Source organism: Ictalurus punctatus, chromosome 18 (genome assembly GCF_001660625.3).
Source record: "Ictalurus punctatus breed USDA103 chromosome 18, Coco_2.0, whole genome shotgun sequence".
Lineage (NCBI taxonomy): Eukaryota > Metazoa > Chordata > Actinopteri > Siluriformes > Ictaluridae > Ictalurus > Ictalurus punctatus.
Window position 1 is genome coordinate 22,119,997 of NC_030433.2, and position 24,634 is coordinate 22,144,630.

Genomic DNA, 24,634 nt, shown 5'->3' on the forward strand with positions numbered 1-24,634 from the left:
ACTTTGTTTATCTAAATCTTTGTCCTGTATTTTCTTTTCAGATTGTACTAACCTCCACCAACAACCTAATTAGACTGGTGGTACTCTTAGTCCCTGTCCTAGTGAGTTAGTATGATATGTGCTAAAGAACCAGACTCTGTACGTGTAAACGTAAGCCTAAATGACCCCTGTTTAGTGTAACCTAATGCACTGTAATTTCACGTGCGAGCCAATCTTCCTCGCATCAGAAAGACATTGCAACAGATGGTGACATGACTGAGCAAATGGTTGGAATAGTCAAGTGTTTGCTCTTGTACAAAGAATGAAAACAAGCTAATTAATGAAGAGCTGAGACCCCTTGAGATGTTTATAAAGCAGAGGTTTAATGGGGAATACTTGGGAAGCTGCTTATAAATCTGCAATGCCACTGTATGAACATTAGAAATTCACCGGGGTTCACTGGATTAGCAGGGAAGTGCCCCGGGCTTGGCCTGAGACCAGCTAAACACTGACGTCCAGACAGATGCACTTTATATGTCTTTATACATATGTCTGTGCTCCGAGTATACAGCTCAGCAGTCAGCATCTGTTACCAAGGATATTCTGTACATCTATTTGTGTCGTAAAAAGAGCTTGTCCCTAGAGATCCAAACCGGAAATTGTTATGTATTTCTATAGTGCATGGCACTTCGTAAATAAATAAATGGCTCTCTTAGACACATGCGCTGAACGGTTAACGTTACTACCACTTGTCACTATATGGTGAAGTGTAAATCAGGCAATTACGGCAAAATCTAAACATGTATTTCACCTTCACGAGTGGAAAAGTGGAGCGTTCCTCTGTGCTGACAGCTGCTTATTAGTCAAGCACCTCATGCTAATTGCAACCTGACTGAAATGTGAAAAATAAACAAATGAGGGTAGCGGTTCTTACAAACAAAAGCTTCGGATATTTTTAGCGTACAAGTACAACGCTGAAAATAAACCACGAGGTCTCAGATTGAATATAAACCGAGGCATAGGAAGTATGATTGAGCGTTTACTACACATTTAACGGCACACGAGAAATACAATTCTCTTTTTCTAGTCAGAGGCGTAGCCGGATCTTTTACAATGGGGTGGCCAGGTAAGATCCAATGACTTTATTGGGGTGGTAATCTGTAGAGTGGGGCAAAATACTAAAATAATAATAATGATTAAAAAAAAAAAAAATCAATAATCCGCATCCATAATATACACACTCTAGAATTATGAATTCAACATCATTAGCTAATGGTAGCTAACAACAAACTGAAGAAATCCTCTGATGTCATGCCTCCAAATAACGAATGCCTCCAAGTTAACGTAAACACTCGGAGATAATATTAATCGTTATATATTGCAGCCCAAAATGTGTTAACATAGGGTTAACTGTAAATATAATTTGTGATCTAATTACAGCCATGCCGATACTCAATACAAGAGGACAATTGCGAGTGCGATATTGTTTTTATACAACAGTTTTTTTTTTTTTAATTTATTTTTATTTTAATAAATAATCAAATACTGTCGAGTAACTGACGTTTCAGACGCAATATGTCCCGATAATTTGTTTATTGTTCCTCTGCTAGCAGAAATGCCTAGATCCCGAAGAAGCCACACTCGCAGATGGCATGCCAGCTAGCTGTCTAGCTAGCTCACGAAGATTTGTATATTCGCCTTAAAGGTGCTTCGAGTTCAATTTGCTTCCCTTCTTGCGTTCCATCTGCATCCTGGCGAGCTTTTGTGTTTTAAGTCAGAAGATATATTCGTGAAATAAAAAAGAGAAGTCTCGTTCGCCACGTCTGCTGACGGTGTCGCTAACTCTACTGCAGTAATCGTTTCAGTGGGACTTGCTGCTGGTTACATTTTCAAGTAAAGTTTTATATACAACTAATGTAAAAAATAAAATAAATAAATTTAAAAAATGCTAGCTTTTCTGTTCTGAACAGCAGCCTATCGTTACGCTAGCTCGGGATAACGTGAAATATGTTCATTTGAACCACTTTATATGCAATTTTAGCACTCCATAAATACAAATAAATCTCATTTCTATTTCGTCCATATGTGTTTAAATAAGGTGAGATGGATCTGAAGTTGTGTACGCTCGATCTTTTACTCGAAGCAAAGACTCTCTACTTATCTTTGATCTTCATTTCCGTTACTTTACACCGAAGTGTCCACTGCGTTTAAGAGCCTGCAGTGAATAGCACAATATTGCTACCCAGCGACTTACAGGCAAGGACGTATCTTATGTATTGTTCTACATGCCAGATGGGGTTTCATGTAAGTTAATAAAATAAAATTCCACAAATAGCTTTATGACTCAGCAAGGGTTCTGATTGCATCAGGTGCTGTAATTAATTTTCAGCCATATTCAAACAATCCTTTCATCCCAGGAAGTCTTTGGAAAAGTGATGATACTCGCCGAAGCTCGGCAGGATTTAATGTAATCATCAGTCACTCAAGCCCTCTAGTGGCATGGCCTTATATGTACAAAATCAGGTATGAAAAGTGGCTTCTGTCATGCGGTTAAACTGCTTTGTTGTTATTAGGAGATATTATTTATTAAGGCAGATAGTGGACATGTATTCTGTCCTTGTTAACATCTCATTAAAGGTGCAGTTTGTGATTTTTTTTTTTTTTTTTTTTTTTAAAGTGTTACTAGACCTGTAATAAATGTTTTCAAAGATAGTGTAGATTCACAAATTTGTCATGAAGCAGATCAGGCTAGTTAGTTCTTTTTCCGTTTACATTTTTTTCCTGGCCTGGAAATAGGCTTCAGAGCGTCTCGGCTCCGCCTCTTTTCCTTAAAAGGCAGTTAAAGGTGCGATCAGCAGGTCATATTTTTTAAAAAAATTTCTTACTTGTACAAATAACTTGGAAAATACGTAGAACATGGTACAAAATCAACGGCGACGGCGGTTCAATCCACGCCCTCTGTGCGTCTTTTTCGTCTTTCGAAAACCGCCTTACGGTCCGGATCGTTCGTCTGTGTTTACACGGGTCATTTTACATCAGTCATTTTCAGACACACCCCTTCACTCTGCCCCGATCTCAGTCTGAAATTGGTGTCCACCCAACACAGCCATATAATTCTCCTTAACGACAAGGCCACGCTTTACAGGCTGGAGATTGCTCTAGAAATGACGAACTGCTCCTTTAAAACTTTCGCATACGGTATTAGACAGCACCCAAGAATCTGTTTGAGAACCATTTTGATATACTGAGATGAGTTTTTTTTTTTTTCGTTTTGTTTTGTTTTCGGGTGCAATAGGACCGCTGCGCTAAAGGTAAAATGTTTAATCCTCTTTTCTTGCTCTAATCTAATCTGGAGTGAATACTCATTGAATATAATTCATCTAATTTCAAATCACACGCTTCGCACCTTGCTTGCAAAATCTTTTTATCTAAAAAAAAAAAAAAAGAAGTTCCGAATGTACTCATGAGCTCTAAAGTTGGTATTAAAAACAAAACAAATTATAGGAATGCAGAAAAAAAAAATATATATATAAATAAATAAATAAATAAAATGATTATCCCTAAAGGTATACATACATTATAATGCATCAGTTATGGTACTGTATTCCAAAATGTCCTAAAATCTCTACAGCTTATACTGTGTAAGGAATAAAAATGACCAGTTGTGCTGTTAAAGGAATATAACACATTAAATGTTGATGAATTTCCCTGAAACAAGTTAGTTCTTCTTACTGCTTACATTATAGTAGCTCTAAACAGTTTTTCCCTCACCGGTCTCTCATGACGTTAATAAGACAAAAACAAACAAACTAATTACTGAAACTGGAGACTCCTTCTATAAATGTTACGTACGCATATCCCAACAGAACACATATATACTATAACACATAAATCATATATATAAATAATATATTATTAGCCTTAAGTTACGTGGAGCATTCGGTTTCCTGCGAATGACTCGGATGGTGTTTGATCAATCAGATTTAGGAATTCAACACTGATCTGGTGTAACAGTTATAAAAACACTGTTCCCATAAACCAAGATCTGTTATCGAGATGTTTTGGAATGATTACATTGCGAACCCTGACTAATTGTTTGAGTGGTTCCTGATTTGCGAGCTTTATTTATGGCCATTCGATTCAACATCCAAGTCGCTTCGTGTAACCGCGCTTTCACTTCATTTAATCTGTTCCTTTAACTCATTGTGTCTTCACAACAGCACATGCCCATATCCGTGCAGTAAGAAACAGCCTGAATTTGAACTTCCTCGTCATGTGACCGATATATACGCGACACTATAATAACACACTTTGGACGACCGAAGTCAGAGTAGAATGTTTTAAATTATAACGACTTTATAATGATTTACAGTCTAGCAGTCAGTTTTGAGCTTTTAAAAATAGCATCGTTTTAAACATAGTATTGTTCAACTGTGTCCCATACTAATATCATTAACCAGGGTTGCCAGATGTCAGCTACATGTCCATCACAAATAAAATCTCAAAAAAACCATACAAACGTCCCCAAAAACTTCAGGCATTGGTCAAGAGAGGCATATTTTTCTTAGACGTTGAATGGGAGACAAGGTCACTGTGGTGCGCACGCATTTCTGATCTACGGATGATACCCTCTCCATAATCCCCCTTTCTCCACCAGTCTTTGCAGTATTATCTTACAATAGAAATGGTTCTGTACGTCATAGACACACCGTCTGCACTTGTACTTTGCCTTTGTTTGCAGAATATTTTTTTTAATTTAATTTAATTCAGCTATGAAAGAAGATCTTGGTGGCCGCAAAGTATTTCTAAACCAGCTCAATTTTGGCATAAAAAATGCAACCCTGGCAACCCTGACGGTAACCGCCTTGTCCACTGCACCTCCTCTACTGAGAAGATTTATAAAGTGAGCATGGGGCAGCGCAATTCCTACCCCAGTGGGCCTCTATTTATTAGTGCTTGTTGCAGTTCCCATTTTTGACCACTAGGTGCATAATAATAACCCTGAAACGAAATGGCTCCGTGAGCACGCTGCACCACGATTCTTCAACATCTAGAAAAGTAAACAAATCAACAGAACATCGAGTTATATCTGTCAAATAACAACGTTTTTAAAAAAAATCGTTAGTCGCTAAAAGGAAGTAATTAGTATTTCAGTGGAATTTAAATCGTACTGAGCTGTTAATGAAGACTGATAGTGATACAGCGAATCCTTTAGTGGGTAGAACTGCATATTCATGTCATCAAACAGTTTTTCTTCCCAGGAAGGAGAGGAAAAACGGTACATTTGAAGACTAAGCTATATTAGGCAGCAGGACACCACTGAGATCTGAACGCAGCTAAGGCACAGTGGCACACGCAGGCTTTTTCGAGGACATTTAGAGCCCTGTGTAGCTCAATTTAGAATCAAGATCCCAGAGTATAATGAGATGATAGCGACTAAGACTCCTTTCCAGCTGTCTTTATTTAGGAATGATCCTATCTGTATTGCAAACAGAGGACTGTCTTAAATTTTGACATCCATCCATTCAACACGAACCAAGAAGACTTACTGTAAATGCGTGTTTTAATTGAATCCAAATGCCATTACTGCGAAGACGGACACTGTACGTGAACACCGTCTGATTTGGGTGCCAGACATACAACAAAAACACTCCCCTGAAGTTCTTGCACAAGTTATTTATTTATTTTTTTCATGCTACAGAACGCTCAAAGAGTGACAGCAAAAACACTCTGCAGTATTCACTACACAGAAGAAAATTTCCCTGAGCTTGGATGGTAAAGATTGGGGGCTTTTCCAATGTACATATTCATACTATCTGGATTTATCCTGTTGTTCTGAGTAATTTACGTCGTTATTACACGCTATACCGTACGTCAGATAACAATCTGTTGGTCCTCTCAAGGCGTCTACCAAATGTCCTTCCATTTCAAAGTTTCCATTCCTTTCTAACCAACCAGGCTCAAGGATCAAATGCTCAGCAGTGTGAATGAAATAAATATAAGTCGCTCCAGATAAGGCCATCTGCTAAATCCTATAAATGTAAATATCATTGCATTACACACGTACTCCCAAAGGCATTTTTTGGAAAATGAAAGATCAAGAACGTACGTTTAATGTCTTCCAAATCACAAATATTGACATGTTATGAGTGCGTCAGAGAAGATGGCTTAAAAAAAACCGGCCTACATGACTATCAGCGAGCACTTTACTTTTATGGAGATGAAGGCATGGACTCCACAAGACCTCTGAAGGTGTGCTGTGGCGTCTGGCACTGAGACGTTAGGAGCGGATCATTTTTAAGACCTGTAAGTTACGGGGTGAGGGTTCCATGGATCGGACCTGTTTGTCCAGGACATCCAACAGACGCTCGGTCGGATTGAGATCTGGGGAATTTGGAGGTCGAGTCAACACCTTGAACTCTTTGTCATGCCCCTCGAACCGTTCCTGAACAATTCTTGCAGTGTTGCAGGGTGCATTATCCTGCTGAAAGAGGCCAGTGATATCAGGGAATACCGTTACCATGAAGATGTGTACTCGGTCTGCGACAACGCTTACGTAGGTGGTACGTGTCAGAGTAACACCCACATGAACGCCAGGACCCAAGGATCTGTTCCCAGCAGAACATTACCCAGAGCATCACACTGTTTCAGATCCTTACGCTTGCCCATTTTTCCTGCTTCCAACACATCAGCTTCGAGAACCGACCGCCTAATATATCCCACCCCTCGACAGGTACCACTGTGATCAGGAAATCGACGTTATTCGCGTCACCTGTCGGTAGTTTTCATGTTATGGCTGATTTGGTGTATGTGTGTGTGGATAGGTTTAAAAAGAAAAGAGCTTGGCGATCTGGATTGTTATCGAAAGTGGTTGAATATCTTAATGAAAAGGCAGCAATACCGAAGCAAAAAGGCTTTTAGAAATGATTAAACTTCAAGGTGGCGGATATTAGCAAACTTGTGAGATTATGTTCTGTAATGAGGCTTTCGGGAAGTTCTGTTCAAGCGAACAGCTTTTCTCACACTCTGCCTCTGAACACAAACAGATAAACATAACGTCATTTTAAAATGACGCGTCATTGATGAAGCAATAAAAGCTGCATGAAGTTATTGGCAAACTTGTCATTTAGCAAGTAATGGGTTCTTTCATGATCCCCCGCTATGATACGGGGAAGATAATTACGGCTGCTTTGCATTCGCTCCGAACAAAAATGTCCAATAACCTTGTTATGTTGATTTATGGCCTGGAAACCCTCTACACATCTTAATAATGTCTTATGGGATCACAGAGGCTCTTGTGTATAGAGTGTGTTGTAGTAAATTTTAAAACGACTGGCTGCGGTCTGAGGCGTCTTCCGTGCGCTGGGATGAGAATATTACGTCTTAGTGTGTGTCAGGAAAGCTGGCGGGACCTCTGCTAACTGGTACGGCACACAACCGAGGATTAGTCCTCAACGTTTTGCTTCATCGGGTTACTGTCCCGCTAAGCTAAGCCAAGCTTGCTGGCAATATCGCTGTGTTCATTGCATACACTCCACACGGGCGGTGACCCTGAAACACCGTTACCTTTGGGCGTATTTAAAAAAAAATTTTTTTTTAATCTTATCAAAGCTCACGCAATTAACCGATATCCAATATGTAAATGGAGGAAGAAGAAAAAGTCAGCAAGTGCTTCTTCTGAGATTGTATTCTGCCCCCTAATGGCAACAAGGCTGCGATCACGCATTCGAATGTAATCCAAAGACCTTCCGTTTGTTTCGTCAGCATACACACGAGACGCGTTTCTGCTGACGCAAACGCACGCAGAAAGTGCTTATATTATATCCGTTTTGTATATCCGAGACATTATTTTGGAGTCTGCAGAGCGAAGAATGCAAATTCTTTAGAAAGGAACTTTCACAGGCTGACTTCTTTTCCCCTCAGAATGATTTGGCTCCCAGCAGGGGGGGAGAAAGACATGAAAAGAAGCATGAATAGCAAGTGTATGGCTGCCATTTTATAATGCAGGGCTTGTGAGTCACCTCCCCTTTTGACTCCTTTTCCAGGACTAATGCAGCAATAACACACTGCTCCCGTCTGCTTGTCCTCTTCCAAATTTGTCTCTAATTACTGCTGCTAATTGGGATGCTAATTCATCCTTTGTTTTGTTTTTTTCCCCTTTCTCTCAGCTGGCGCCTGTGTCTGTGTTCCCCTTCCGAACAGGGGAAGGGTGAGGGTGGTGGATTGGGTTTCGAGGACGTTTTTCAGTTTTTGTCATCTCACAGCTTGCTCAAAGACACACCGATTTAAATAAGAATAAAATATGAGCGGCACGGAGGAGCGGCGCGCTCTTAAAGAGGTGGATGGACAAAATATTAGGAACGGAATACGAGGACATTATGTCGATTATTCGAAAGACTAATATCAACTTGGAGTATGTTCAAAATATATGCATCAATCGTTATTATTAGTGGTAACGCCTTACAGTACTCGAGTACGTGGTTCACCGTAAAAGAAGTTCTTAAGTATAATTAAATCGTAATAGTTTTACTTGAGATTAAAAAAAAAAAACAAACATTCAATTCGACCTGGTACGCCATTAAAAGACTATGTGCTGCACGTACGTGCAAATTTTAAATAATTCAATCTCCCGTCAAAGTAAAACAACCCGAGATTCTACAGCAATGTCCGAGACAGTGATGACATACGAGCATCCCTGATCTCAAATTTACAGTGCATCCGGACGACGTGTTTACTCGCACGTGAGTCATTTTCATGATGGCTACTTTTACTTTCATCGTTACTACGGTGGCATCGCGTAGACTCGGGTCGGTGTGTTCTGTGCTCTTTCCACCACCACTCTATCCTCCCATAATGAGAAGGATGAAAACAACGCGCATTGAAAAATACATGTCTGTTAGTAGACTGATACCGTATAGTGCAAACGTATTAAGATTATTATCGGTCCTGCTCAAAATATAGGCCGTTACTTGCCTATATTTGCAAATCCGTCTCAATCGAGCAAACCGAAATCCACGTATTGATCGGAAGGCAGTTTATAGAACAGCAGCGTCGTTCTACACGGAATCTAAACGGAGAGAAGGTCAATCTTTTGGCGCTACAAAGCATCGGTCTATTTCAAATCGCCGCGTAAATGGCTTAGCAGAAATGTCGCATCAGCAGTAAGGATGACTCGTGTAATTATTTATTTATGGTCATCTAAATGGCATGCAAGTACCATTTATTCAAAGCTGGGGAAATTCTGTACGTTCTTCACAATCCAGAACTCGGGTTGTTGACGGATGAGCTCTGAAGTGTCGCCTTATCCACAGTCACCATGCTGGTAATGTCTCTTTTGGGAAATAGTTTAGGAATTGCCCCAGGAAGCCCCGGGAGGTATCCTCATGTGTCTATAAATATATATTTTTCTATCTTATTTTGTTGTTGTTGTTGTTGTTCTTGTTGAACCTCACTTCCAGCTCAGGAAACACTTCTATCCTGTTCAGAGGTGGAAAGAGTACCTGTGAAATTATACTTAAGTGAAAGAGTTAGAATGTTACTTCAATTAAAAGTGGAAGAAACCTGCCAAAAAATGTACTCGAGCGAAAGTCGATGTCGACTGACCCAAACCGGACGGATGACGGATGAATTTTTTCAATTTTTCCTTCTTCTTCGTGTATTCGTGGCACTTCAGAAATGTCTGCTGTCATGGCGATGTTTACAACGCATTCATTAGCTTTCATTTGGATCTCCACCACCACCCACACCGACGTTTTATAACTCCGATACCGTGCATCTGGAACATGTGGCTTGCCAGCAAGCGCCCCCACCCCACCCCCCACCCCCCGGTGTACTGTATAACGCAGTTGCTGAAATTTCCACGAGGAGGTGCTGTGATCTTTTTAGCGACTCTTTAACATCTCCCTTTGACTCATTTTACCCGGGTCGATATCGGACGCTGTAATGTACGTACTGTATTTCTGTAAAATAACATCCTTATATAAAAACGGGATCAACTATGTAGCCGATTTACAAAAAAATATAAACGACGGTGACTCTTCTCGAATTGTTTTTCGGCTGCGTTAAATGTGATTTAAAAAAAATACCCCGAGATTTCTTTATTAAAATGTCTATTAAAGCGTAATAACTACTACTTTTTGAATGATATCGTTTGCAAGATCACGTCGTCCGTTTAGGTTCGGGTTCCGGCGTGCGGAAGAGGTCATCGATACTAATTCCGTTTTGGATAATGAGTAACTACTTTTATTTGCATGAAAACTGAGCCACCTGTTCAGCGAATACATAATCCATGACGGGTTTGAATGCTAAATAAGCCGGGGCAGCGGGGGTCGGAGCTGATCTTTATTGCAAACATCTTTACAAGTGAATGTAATTATATCAAGGAAAACAGGTTCCTAGTAATTACCGAGAATATTAAACGAAAAGGTTGGGAAAGAAAATGAACTGGTAGAGTAATCATTACTAGCATGGGGAAAAAAAAAAATCCTATTTTGTGTGGAATAACAAACAGGGTGAATTTCGCACAGTGTAGGCAGTAATTAATACGTCTTTTTGATGAAATATAGCGAGGTTGTAATTATTATTATCTGGGGAAAATATTTGTAAAAAAAAAAAAAATGGCAGGATTATGAACTCGTTCCCGCTAGCTATTTATAAGAATATATTGAATGCGGATTCAACTTTTTTAAGCGAGTTATTTTCATGCAACTGAATTGTTAAATTCAAGTTAATATCTAGCCTTTATGTAATAATCGAATAATCTCGTTTCCATTAATAAAGCCACAGCAATACGACTTTACGCAACAGTGAAAGGTTCATGCTAATACCGCCGTCTCATATGTTTTTAGGAGCTACTGGTGAAACCTGATTTGTTATGGCTTATGTTTGAGACGGTTAAAATGTTTTCTCTGAGTAAACGCCATTAACAGCACTAGCAATGACGATAAGATGGAGTGACGCACAACTGCTGACTTCCTATGGGGAATGACAAAAATACAGCACCAAGCAACAGTAGAACCAGACTCGCTAAAGACAAGATGGATATTTGAACATACAGCGCACTCCATTAACATCGGCATCCTTGGTAAATATGAGCAACGGATTCTGTGAAACAATTGTCGTTATTGTTTAATCTTTGGAGCGTTTGTTTAAAATTAATTTACAAAAAATGTTCTACTCTCATGGATATTAAACAATGGCGAACAGGTTTATTTAAAAAAAAAAAAAAAAAAAAAAAAAAAGTGTGTGCAACAATTATTGAGTCCTCTATGAATTCATATGAGTAAAATATATTGGAAGTGTATTCACGTTGATATTTGACTTTTTTTTTTTTTTTTTTAGTACACCTGGGTGACTAGGAACAGGAAATTGTTCAACCATGACTTCCTGTTTCACCGGAGTATAAATATGAGGTAACACACAGGCCCCACAGATTCCCTTAGTCATTCATAACAATGGGTGAGACCAAGGGATATAGCTGTGATGTGCGGCAAAAGGTTGTTGAGCTTCACACAATGGGGCGTGTCTATAAGAAAATAGCACAAGCATTGAAAACGTCCGTTTCAATGATTACCATCAGGGTAATAATTAAGAATGTCCAGTCAACTGGAAATGTCATGAATCGACCTGGAATTGGACGTGTGTCTATATCGTCTCAGCGCACTGTGAAGAGGACGGTTCGAGTGGCCAAAAAATCTCCAAGGATCACAGCTGGAGAGTTGCAGAGGTTAGTTGTGTTTACATCACAGTAGACAGATTAACAGGAGATGTTTGTGACAGAAGTTAATTATTCCAGTCATAAGCATCAAGTTCTAAATTATTTAGGGTGGGAAAAAAAAAAAAACCAAACATGAAACTTTATTCACGTGTTTATAATTCAAAACTGCCCCAAGCTTATTGCGAGTGCATACGCAATATGGATATTTTGGATTTAGCGTGCCTCCACAGCATTTTAATCGATTTATCTGAATGGCTAATAAACCATATAACACCACAGGTATGGTCTTATATCAATTTAAAATTTTTAATGATTTCTTAATGATAGTGTTGACCTGGATGAATACGTATGACTTATTTTCCCACGTTTTTATTCAATCTTTTGTACGTTTAATAGAAGTAAATGAACGTGATTGTTTTGCCGTATACGTGCGTATAAAGGGGCGCTCTTTATAGTTCTCATTATTATTTTTTCCCCCCCATTCTTCACTAAAATATTGTAAAAGTACTTACGGAGAGTTAAATATAAAGGAGTAGGATCGAGGTTTATCAGTGAAATTCCTGCCGTGTTTTAGGACGGTGACGCCGACGTTCGAAAGCGTACGGACCTTTCGTTTTCCGTCGCACATAACGTATGCAGGATCGTCTTTCCGTCTTCCTCTGTGTGAGTCTCGGGGGTTCTCCGTCGCTGGTAAACACGGAATGAGTTCCGTTTACAATTCCCAGAGGAAACGTTTGCTCGCCACCGCACTATATTGAAGTTTATGAGCGTTTCCAACTTTCCGATTAGTCGGAATTTTTCCTCTAATTCAGTTTTATATTCGTAGCAAGAAACAATTAAAACGAGCAAATAAACCGCGATGGAAATAAATTGAAGCAACGGAGCGGAAGAACGTGTAAAAGGATTAGGATGCACGTATTCATATATTCATATATAAATAAAAAAAAAAATCTTATACACACGGCGGACGAATTACGCCCTGGTGACGTTTCACTGACGTTACGTCACGTTACGCCTCAGTGAAGCTCTCCACGGTTTATAGCTTTAGATGTATTGGAATATTTATCATCACTTTTTCCTGTCGTGTTTTACAAAACAAAACAAACACCCCTCCTTTTTCCAATTCAAAACTTAATCATAGAAGGAAAGTTGCATGATGGGAACTTGAGCTAAAACTGATTATTACGTGGCGAGCGCAGCCTGAATAAATCATCACCACGTGGCGGTGCTGTCTTAAAACACGCATTATACGCAAGTAGGACCTTTTTACAAAACAAAAAAACGTGTCAACGTCTTCGCGGTTAGCATCTGAGATGCTAATCGACGTCACCGCGACAGATCTCCGTCTGCCATCTTTAAATATGAAATGCTAAAAGCGCCTTTGCTCTCCGTATTTGTGGACTCGTGTTCAATCTTCTGCGTATTTAAAACGACCCGAGAGTAGAGTCGTTATGTTTAATTACTGTCCGAAGTTCAAACACGTCACGGATGGGACGTGTGACTCTGAAAAGGGTTTATGACGAGAGCCGTTGTCATGTGTACGGTATAATTTGGGTTATAATTTATGATTTGCACCGGATCTTAATGAAGCGTGTTGATCGTTGCCCGTGATTATACCGTCCTGTCATGTGTGAGTAATGTGCGTTGATTCCAGTGTTTATTTATTAAACCATAGCAACACGGACAAAGCAAGGACTTCGTGCTATGTATTGTGTAGCGATGTATAAAAACCGTGTAGTTTTATTTTTTGTCATTAATTACACTCATTCTTTCATTCATCCGTCTTCGAGACTGCGGTGGATCTGGAGACTTTCCCAGGAATACTTTGTCATGAGGCAGGAATACATCCTGGGTGGGATATTTCATCACAGGGCAACACACACACATTTATTCATTTATATAGTTAATAAGAGGTTGTATATATTTGTAGATTTTTCTTCCAGTTTTTTCAAGTCAAGCAGGGCATTCAGTGCCCTCGCACAAGAGAACCTCATCACAAACGTCCTTACTGACAGGAAGCGGTTTGTGAGCGTCGGTCAGAACGCCTCTGAACCCCGTTCGCTCGGCACTGGAGCACCGCGAGGTTGCGTCCTCTCACCCTCCTCATATTCAATCTACACGTACGACTGTGCTTTCAGTGATGCGTCTGCGAAGTCGCAGATGTCGTTACTGTGATTCGGTCTCATCACCAACGGCGTGCCGGAGTACCACCTCGAGGTTCGACAACTAGCCTCCTGGTGTAGCCGGACCAACCATCCATCAATACGGAAGTTCAGGAAAGGATGCATTTCTTACGCCAGTTGGAGAAGTCCCGTCTACCCCGGGTTATGCTGGTGCAATTCCATTCTGCCATTATAGAAAGCATCGTATACGTCTGCCATCACTGTCTGGTCTAGTGCAGCCTCCTTCTGAGAAAAGAGGAGCGTACTATCAAGACCACAGAGAAGATCATCAGTGACACCTCCCTACTCTGATAATGACCTATTCCCAAACCTACCATTAGGAAAGTGACTCCGCTCCGTGATAACTGCATGCCATCGAAACAGCTTCTTTCCACTGGGAATTTCGGTTATTAACCAGCATGTCTAGACCCCCTTTAGTAATCCTGACCTGCCGGTAATGAGCAATCCGCATTAAATGTTTTTACAAACTATATATCATTCGTATTATTTATTATATATCACAATTCTCCTCTGTTTAATAACCCCGAACCGCATCCAGCTGCTATTTCTACCTCCACTTTAATGTAAACCGAACCCTTTCCGATGAATATCCGTGTAATATTTGTATATCGGGTGCGATGACTTGTATATCGCGAGGGTCAGCGCGTCGCGTCGTCCGAGATGTGCGTGTCGAGCGTAACGCGTCGCGACCAAACACCGAGGAACAGTTCCCAATACGTGTAAATGTGAACGGTGAATCAAACGATTCAGATTCTGAATCCTTTCGAACTGTTTTGACTGAATCTGAATCTGAATCAAATAGTCCATTTCAACCTGTTCAAAAAGCGTCAAAGACGCCATTACAGTAAACACAGCAGTCGTCCTGTGCGTCGTCTGACGGGGTTTCAAGAAGTGAGAAAACAAACACCGGATCATTTTCGACACGAGTTGTTCGTATCGCTTAGAAGGATGTTAAAAAAAAATATGACCCGACTTAATCGCACGTGAGCGGCGACGTCTGCGATGACTATCCGAACCAAGTGCAGAGCCTTTAACCGGATACGTGAAAACGTGACGAAGAGTCATCGTACGTGGGTGAGTCAAACACAAACCTGTTACAATAGTGTAGCGCCGTTCTACATCAATCTCCATTTCATTCAACGTGACTCTTATTTTTATATATATATATATATATATATATATATATATATATATATATATATATATATATATATATATTCTTCATTTTCGTCCTTTGTGAATTTCAAAGTGTTTATTTGATTTGATTCAATTTTGTTTCTGTGATCACTCGTTGACGTCACTACACTTTTTTTTTTTTTTTTTTTTTTTTTTTTTTTTTTTTGAAATAGGTTTATTAATACAGTTTCGATTGCAACCCAGTTCATAAATACAAACTGTACACATAAAGTATAATAAATTTAGTACAGACAGCGGACAGAATTCTTCGCATTAATAAATGCTCTCTACATTTTGCATAGAATGTGCCAGGATCCTTTTTTTTTTTTTTTTTTTTTTTCTTTTTTTTTTTTCCCCTCATTAACATGACCATTAAAACAAAATAAAACCAAACCAACAATGTATAGTAGAGGGGGGAACAAAAACAATCAGTCAATCAATCAACGATTTGAGATGAGATCTCAGTCCTCACAAAAAGTGAGCCAAACCGGTTTAATTTTTTTTTTTTTTTTTTTTTTTTTTTTTTTTTTTTTTGCCCCCCCAGAGTGGACGTTACGAACATCAGCGAATCCAATAACAACAACAAAAAAAAATTAAAATTGTAACATAAAAAAAAAAAAATACAAATAAAAATCAACCAATATATGACGGTAATATTAAAAGATTATTGTATATATTGAATTAGACACATGAATAACATATTTTGTGGAGGAGTAAAGATCTTACAAGCTGTAAGGCAAGTAAAGAAAAGCAAACTAAAAAAAACAAAACAACCCCACAACAAATAAGTAATCAAAAGAATTTAATCATGCTTAATGCGTTCATGACCACTCCAAATCTTTCTACTCAAACAGTTACGTTGTCTTAATTAAAAAAAAAAACAAACAAACAATGAAGTAAAACTCAAGTCCTGCTTATCGTACGACTTCTCGTTAACGACGTAAGCAACCGTGTTAGTGAAGAAAAAAGAAAAAAAAGACGATCTTCCACACACAATTAAAATTATTATGAAAAATAGGACCTGCCTGCTTCCAGCTTGCTACGATTTGGATTTTATCTCAGGCAGTTGGGTTTTTTAATTACTTTAAGTAGTAGCAACGCAGCAATCAAACACACACACACACACACACACAAACACACACACACACACACACACACCACAGTATCACGTTTTTTAATCACTCCTGAAAAACGAAAAGTAAATGAATACGCTGTAAGCTCTCCTGTAACACGTTCGCTCTATAAAGCGTCCCGTATCTACGTACGTCTCAGCTCCTAAACGACTCCTCAAATGGAGCGTGTTAATAAGATGATGGCGATCGCTCGGGGCTTCGACGCCGTAATCCCATAATCATAACTGCCATTCTTCATTTCCATAATGTTTACTCCACACATGAGTAAAGGGTGATAATGACATCGGGCACGTTATGTTCGTTTAGTAAAACGTGTTTTTGCTCTTTCACTGGGAAAAATTCGCCCTCGATGCCAAATCTCTGATTCGGAAATGCCGATTAGATCGGGAGGGGCGTAGCGATCGGACCGATCGGATCGGTGCGTTAAAAGGCGGCCGTCGATTCGAGTCGAAGCGAGAATCGTAAAGCGATGATTAGGGAAAAAGGACGGCGTGTTAAAAGGATCGTTCTGATTTATGAATACATACTTTATAAATAATGATCCTGCTCTACGTCGTCGTCGTCGTCATCATTTGCCAGTTAACGGCAGGTCTACGCCAGATTCTGAACAAAGTGAGTCACTTATCAGTGGGAGGAATCGAACTAAATCGAATCGTATCGCCAAATATCGGACCCTCTCGTCGTGAATCCATATCGTAGTGTCGAACGGTGCGAAAGCTTGTGGTTTCTCATTCCCTTTCGCCACGAGCCTTACTAGACATCGGATTAGGAGTTGTGTTTGTAACCGATTTTTAAAATGGATAAAAAAAAATAAAAAATTCAACAATGTGTAAAAATTCCGTAGTTCTCGAGAGCTGTTTCGGCTCAAATTCACAGACGGTGACCAGAAACGTTCCTTCTGTTAACGATTGCAGATAGTTTAAAAAAAAAATAAATGAAGAACTCAAGCAAACGGGAATTCAAAGAGAGGCCCTGATCGACTAAGAACATCTGCACACTTGATAACGCACAAGAAAACCCTACACGCCGATCGACCGACAGCCGACGCTGCGAGATATCGGTTGGTGTTTAATAAAATACAACATAATCGATTCATTTTACACCCACAAAGTGATTTAAAAAAAATAAAAATAATAATAATAATTTACTGAACATGAAAATCGCTTTTGGAACAGCGATTACACGCACGCAAGAAATCGTCACACGAAGAGCAGGTATTAAATATACAGGAGCCCGTTTCTGCTTTTATTACCGTTTACTAAATCGTAATAATGTAAGAAAGTCGATCTAAATTTTACCTTAGTAGAATAATCGGACATTTTCTCCGAATCCGACCTCGGATTGCAGGGGCGACGTTGATGATGGCGTTATCGCATACCGTGTAAGATTCTAACCAACATTTCAACAGAACCTTTGAATGAAAAGATTTTCATTCACATGAACTATATCGTGATAATGTGTTTATATCTGTATAGGATTAGCAATATCGTATGTTTTTTTTTCAATGTGTCTCAGCGTTACGCTTGAGTTTGGAGTATATATGTTTTTTTTCTTCCTTTGAGATCTGTGCGCAAATGCTGCGTTCGACCGAACAAACAAATAAAATTAAAAAAAAAAAAAAAAAAAAAAAAAACTTGGACGCTTACATGATGTCTTTTGTTAGCGAGTAGGTTAGCCAGGTAACGCTAAACTGTAGAGTGAGTGTTAAGGATTTAACAGGCGAACATGTCGGTGTATGGATTGATCTAAAGCTGATACGTGTATATAGTATAGTATAGTATAGTATAGTATAGTATAGTATAGTATAGTATAGTATAGTATAGTATAACTCGCTGTGTTTACTGCTGATTCTGTGAGCGGCCATTTTGATTTGATGTCACTTGCTGAACTCGGGGTCTCGAGGGAGCGTTCTCTTCGGCTTTTCCGAGTCGGAGTACGGGAATCCCGTGTCGCGGGTTTTAGTCGAATGCAAACGTTGACATATCGACTCCTCCCATCGAATTTGCATACGATGCAATTCCCTCGGTGACCCGCAACAAGCCGAATATTTCCACACGCAATTTATAACTTAGCTCTTGTTATTTTGGATCTTAGTCAATCAAGGCCTGGAAGTAAAAAAATAATAATAAAAAGAATGAAAGAATCTGGGACACAGTGAGCTTACACACATGACACATGACACATGTACGAACATTATGAACGTTTTGGTGGATCCTCAGAACAGAAAGCTGCACATCGTATGCATTAGAGCTGCAACAACCCGCAAAACTGAGCTGTAGGATACCGAAAGTCATTCGGGCCCCTCTTTTTAAAAATGTTTTAATTGATTTATTATTTAAATTATTATTATTATTATTATTTATTTATTTTTTTGGTTCACCTTCCTGGTTTGTTTACTGGTGTTTATCATAAAAGATCAAGAATAGAATAAAATACATAAACCCTAGTGGTAGAACCTTTTTTTTCCCCTCACACACACACACACACACACACACACACACACACACACACACACATCTAATGAAGAACGCAAAGACCAAATTATCTCTATTTAAATATATAATTTTAAAAAATCTTTTTTTTTTTTTTTTTTTTTTTTTTTTTTTTAATGTTATGCCAATCAGGAGGATTTACAGAACAGAAAATTTGCCAATTAATAACAATAAAATTTTTTTTAAAGAAATATAATTTTGTAAAGAAGCAAAGCCTCAGTAATTTGATGTATAGTTGGCGTCATTGTCATTTGGATCCTTTGCATTCTTTTTTTTTTTTTTATTTCTTGTACTGAAGAAAAAAGAAATATATATATATATATATATATATATATATATATATATATATATATATATATATATATATATATATATATATATATATATATATATTTATATTTATATTTTCAGGGGGAACAAAAATGAAATAAACTGGAAATCCAGTCCAGGTTTTTGAAAGTAAAGGTCCGTGAGATGTGCTTCTTCTTTCCACGAGTGCATTGAGCTAAGGCACAGGCACTGTTCTCCTCTTCGAACAGAGAGCGTGCAGCAGGTCGGTCCCTGTGCAAGCACAGTTTAGATTTTTATTTTTCATTTCTCTTGGGGAGGGATTGTGGGAACGATCAGTTCCACCGGTCAAGAGTGTCCCGTTTGACTTTTTTTTTTTTTTTTTTTTTTTTAAATCGCTAAACGTTTATCTGACGTTTTCGGACAATATTGCAACCGGAGAAGGACGAGTAGCAAAAATGAAAGAAGTGACCTGAAACTGAAAGAAAAAAAATAATAACACGGCACGTTTCTTTCTCCGCGTGATATAATCCGCTTCACCTTTACTCGACGAATGAAAAACGGACGCACGTTGTGACGTGAACGCCGGCGCACGTTAGTGACGTTTCTGCTGTTCTTCTTTTTGGCGCTGAAGTAACTCTTTACACAATGAAGTTCTTATCTTCGTCGTGGTCTTCAGAGGAACGGATTTTGCAGTTCGTGGGGGTAAAATGGACGTGTGTGTATAGTGTGTGTACAATGTGTGTGCGTACTGTGTGTGTGTGTGTAGCTTTGTGGGCGTATGTGTTTAGAGTGTCTAGAGGCAGACGTTGTTGCTGATCTGGCAGGTGGACGCTGTTCCTGCTTGTGATAAGAAGAGTTTCCCGTTGGGACAGACGCACACCTCGAACACAGTCTGTCTGGTGGCCGACGGAGACGCTTTTCCCTCGGGCAGACGCAGGAGTCTGATCTTCTTAGCATCCAGAGTGATCTAAAAAGAGGAAGGAGAAGAGTTCAAACTACCTCGCAAACTGAAGGATTGATCAGTGAACGCTCGACGTGTTTCTAATTTAATATAACGTCAGTTGCTTTTTATTCACTGATCCATTTACTGAATCATTTTAGGGACTCATTTACTGAATCATTTTAGGGACTCATTTACTGAATCATTTTAGGGACTCATTTACTGAATCATTTTAGGGACTCATTTACTGAATCATTTTAGGGACTCATTTACTGAATCATTTTAGGGAATCATTTAGGTATTAACAAACATTTCTCCTAAAATACCTTTTTTCTTTTTCTTTTTTTTTTTTTTTAAAAAAAGAGACTTTTCTGTGATTAAAGGAGTCAAAACAGAGGAAAACGTCACTTGGCACAAACTGGATCTGAACCCATCAATAAATGACTAAATTCTGTGTAAAAAAAACAAACCCAAAAACAATTTTAAATTCTTGATTAATGAGATTCTTAACTTATTAATACAGTGCAACGTTACAGCGTTAGATTAAAAGGTAAACAATTTAACACGGACAATAAATACATTTCTTTAGCTAATTTTAATGTAAGGAATAACACATTAGTTCTCTCTCTCTGTCTCACTCTTCCTCTCCCCCTCTCTCGCTTCCTCTCTCTCTCTCTTCCTCTGCCCCTCTCTCTCGCTTCCTCTCTCTCTCTCTCCCTCCCCCTCGCTTCCTCTGCCCCTCTCTCTCTCTCTTCCCCCCCTTCCTCTGTCCCTCTCTCTCTCCCCCTCTCTCTCTCTCTTTCCCCACTCTCTTCCGCTCCCCCTCTCTTCCTCTCTCTCTTCCTCTCTCTCTCTCTTCCCCTATCTCTTCCGCTCTCCCTCTCTTCCTCTGTCCCTCTCTTCCTCTGTCCCTCTCTTCCTCTCTCTCTCTTCCTCTCTTCCTCTCTCTCTTCCTGTCCCCCTCTCTCTCTCTCTTCCTCTCTGCATCCCTCTCTTTCTCCCTCTCTCCCTCCCTCTTCCTCACTCTCTCTCTTCCTCTCTCCCTCCCTCTCTCTTTCTCCCTCTCTCCCTCCCTCTTCCTCACTCTCTCTCTTCCTCTCTCCCTCCCTCTCTCTCCCTCCCTCTCTCTCCCTCTCTTCCTCACTCTCTCTCTTCCTCACTCCCTCCCTCTTCCTCACTCTCTCTTCCTCTCTCCCTCACTCTCTCTCCCTCTCTTCCTCTCTCTCTCTCTCTCTCTCTCAGAAACCAGAAAGGGTAAGCTCCTCTGTCCTGTCCTATCCTCTGTCCACTTCACAAAGCACCGTGACCGTTACAAAGTGCTGACACTGGAGACTCCTTCCATAAATGTTCAATAAAAGTCACCTGACAAAATCACCCTATCGACGGTTATACTTTTCTTTATGACTGTACTGCTGTTTAACAAAGTTTTACTTTGTTAAACAACAACCTGAACGGTGGCTGATTTTTTTCTAGCGCTCAATGCATTATTTATTTATTTTTGATCATTCAAACCTCTCAGGATGTTCACGAACGCCGTTGGCTCCTCCGAGCAGCCGACCGAGGATCATCGAAATAACGATCATCGATTCTTTACAAAGCGCACGCACAAAGCTAAACGCTTCCTGAAAGGATTCCAATCAGTGAGAAGAAAATCCTGGACGCTAGAATTCCCACAATCAGTGAGTGAAGAAACTAAAACTGAAACGATTTACTCGGGGATTTACAAGGCGATGATTTAAACATCTCAATAAGCTCCTCCAATAAAGGGCTTATTTATTTATTTATTTTTTAAAGCTTTAAGTGCTTTCTTTTGCTTGTTCTATTCATCAGTGCATGCTTAAAAATGCCCTAAAGGCTGGAACTGTGGTCATCTGTGCAATTAGTTCTCACTTGGAAGCCTGTGGATGTTAATATGAAAATGTGAGATGCGGAGCTCTGCGCATGCAGCGACGTACGTTTTGGACCGTGATATCGTTCTACCTGTGGTCAGGACCGATCAGAACTAGTGCTGGTAGTATGGAGATTAAATACACGTGATGAAGTGAACGGAGTGTTCCGTTCGGCTGAATACACGCAGTACAGTACGTCCTGTAAGACCACCCAGGAGTAGCTTCTCGTAGAGATACCTAAACGGTCCTCCGTCGCCTGGAACCACGTTCTGCCTGTCCGCAGTGCAACGGTTTGGACCACGAGGCGAATGTTTTCAACGCTGTGACTCCACCAGACCACAAAAAAACCCATTTGATGTAACCGTCCTCTCTGGAGCAGTCAAACCGCGCATGTCCGACTGATTTCAACCGTTTCAGTGACATAAGCACTGCAGACAGTCTCACTCTCTCTCTCTCTCTCTCAGCCCTTCACCGTCTCACTCTCATTTCTCACTTCCTCTCGCTCTCTCGCGCTCGCTCGCCGGACTCTAGAGAGCATTACCGCAGCCGGTAGAGAACCCGTCAGGATATAAAAAAGGTAAAAGGAGTCATTAGCGACAGCCTTGGGGAAGCATTTCCATCAAATGACCTGGAACACATTTTAAGCAGTGGTCTCAACTGATTCTCCAGACATCTGCTATAGAGCAAAGTTGAGTGTGAAGGCAAGCTAGAGGGTTTTTTTTTTTTGGGGGGGTGGGGACGGGGATGGGGGAGTCGACTAATTGTACCTGAACCTCTGAGGGACTGCCGAGCGACAGCGGGAGGTATCTCTATTCTCCCAGTAGAAAGTGCTAAGAGCTGCTGTAACGGAACAAAAGCAGAGGGATCAGACATTAAGGAAAAACTGATCCATGCTGGGGTTGTGTGACGCGCCGTTGCGCTGCTATTCCGCCTGCACTGCAAGAATTCTGTCGTTCGAGTACAACGAACGAAACATCAGGCTTCTTTTTATTTTATTTCTACGTTTAACGTTACGTCCGTCGGACGGATTAGTTCCTGTTCTCACTTGCGTTATAGCAGCTATAAACAGTCCTTTCTTCACCAACCTCTCCCTCGTGAAATTAAAAAGACAAAACAAACCCTCCGGTTTCCATGGAACTAAGGAACTGGAAACCTCTGTCCTCACTGAAACCGGAGACTCCTTCCATAAACGCTACAGTCCGAGCAGGATTTCCGAAAAAGTTTGTCGTGCGACCGCATGAAATAATCCTGCGCGCTCTTTCGCCGCGACGTCTGTCGATAAACGCGGCCTCTCGGCTGTACTCGCGTCCGGCGCGCGCGGATCGACGAGGGCTTTGGCCGCACGCACGTCGTGATGACGTCACGTGCCGCGTCCCGACAAGAACCTGTCTAAAATCTGCACTTATCGCAAACTCCCAGCAGGTTAGCGACGTTACATAAACGTGACAGAAGACTCCGCCGCGCCAGTCGACAACTGTACGTTTTTCTTTCATTAAACATCGACACGCTTCCTTTCAATCTGTTTATTAGTAGGCTTAAAGTATGTCGCATGTCCACCGTCCAGGTCCCTGTGAAGGAGCTGTCGCTATAGAAACGCTAACGTATTCGAACGAGCGATGACGGCGTCGATAGAAACGCTACAGCCGGGGCTGACTGTCAGAGGTGCCACTTTAGCGCTTTTGGGACGGTTTCACCTCCAGAACCTAGAGAATAGGGGCTGTAATCATTCTTCACAGCCCAGCCCATAGGATTTGTTGTAATTATTCATGTATTTTGTGAACATATGGTGATAATCTTTCAATTCCTCAAACTCTGCAACAACAAGTGTGCTTCTTACAAGGTTATCAGTTCTCTCCAAATGTCGGGTCGTGGATTATCTCCTGTAATTGCCATTGATGTATGGCAGCCTGAATATTAAGCTCGGGGCACCGCGGAAGAGGAGGGAGCATATGGAAACTAGCGAGGCGCTCGTCTGGATACGAAACGATGGCAGATGGGGATGTCGGAAATGTGAAGCGGATCAACTTGTCCAACACATCGTGGTGTCAACATTGTGTATGTGTGTGTGTGTGTGTTTGTGTGTGTGTGGGTGGGTGATGAGGACGTTTACCTCTCCGTCTTTTGACTCCAGGCGCAGGTCGCTTCTGCAGGTGGCTTGGATGTCACCGGCTTCCGCTTGAATCTGCACACCTTTAGGAGCCTCCATGTACAGGGAACGTGTCGGAGATTCCAAACTACGGGGCAGACGGAGACGAGAACGCACCTGAGTTCGTCCGAGTAACAACCAGACACTGAAACACTGCACACCCAAACCTTGACACAGAGTGAAGTCCAAACGTCTGAGAGCGCTAGACAAAATGCTTTTACGTTCCTTGTTAATGTAATACAAAGCAACTTCATTACGAACGACATCATCATCGGCATCAACTTACGGAAATATCTTCACGGATTTCGAAATGTCCCGGAATTCGGTACGTCACCCTTTCTTTCTTTTGAAAAAAATTGTTTCCTTTTTTTTTTTTTTTTTTTTGCTTTAACGACGGCGCAGCAAAACCTTACGATGGATTTCTAGATCAGTTCCATCGGAGTGTCGTCGGATCGGACGCCTCGGTAGAAGAGATTAGACTTGAGGGGAAATCCGCGCTCGTGTACAAAGCGGTAAACACGGTCGATATCGCACTTTTGCTTACATTTAAATAGACATCGAAGCTAGGAGTAACGCAGAATCTTGAATATTAAATGTTCAACGGATGGAGCGTTCTTGGTTCGAAACGGCCGGCGAGGGAACGACCGTTTAAAGCGCCGATGATGTTCGAGATAACGGGGACCTACTTG

At 40.5% G+C, this 24,634-nt stretch overlaps 1 protein-coding gene across 6 annotated transcripts in view; it reads right to left on the bottom strand.

Annotated features, from left to right (window-relative positions):
- Positions 1–19,061: 19,061 nt before the first annotated feature.
- Positions 19,062–24,634, bottom strand: part of sgcd (sarcoglycan, delta (dystrophin-associated glycoprotein)) — a 165,274-nt gene continuing 159,701 nt past the window's right edge. For 4 of the 6 annotated variants that reach the window (XM_017491786.3, XM_017491788.3, XM_017491784.3 and 1 more), the window contains exons 7-8: positions 23,910–24,033; positions 19,062–19,937 (exon numbers count right to left, since the gene is read on the bottom strand). In XM_017491786.3, the coding sequence (XP_017347275.1) occupies positions 19,764–19,937; positions 23,910–24,033 (298 nt within the window). In that variant the 3' untranslated portion in view covers positions 19,062–19,763. 6 annotated transcript variants of the gene reach the window in all.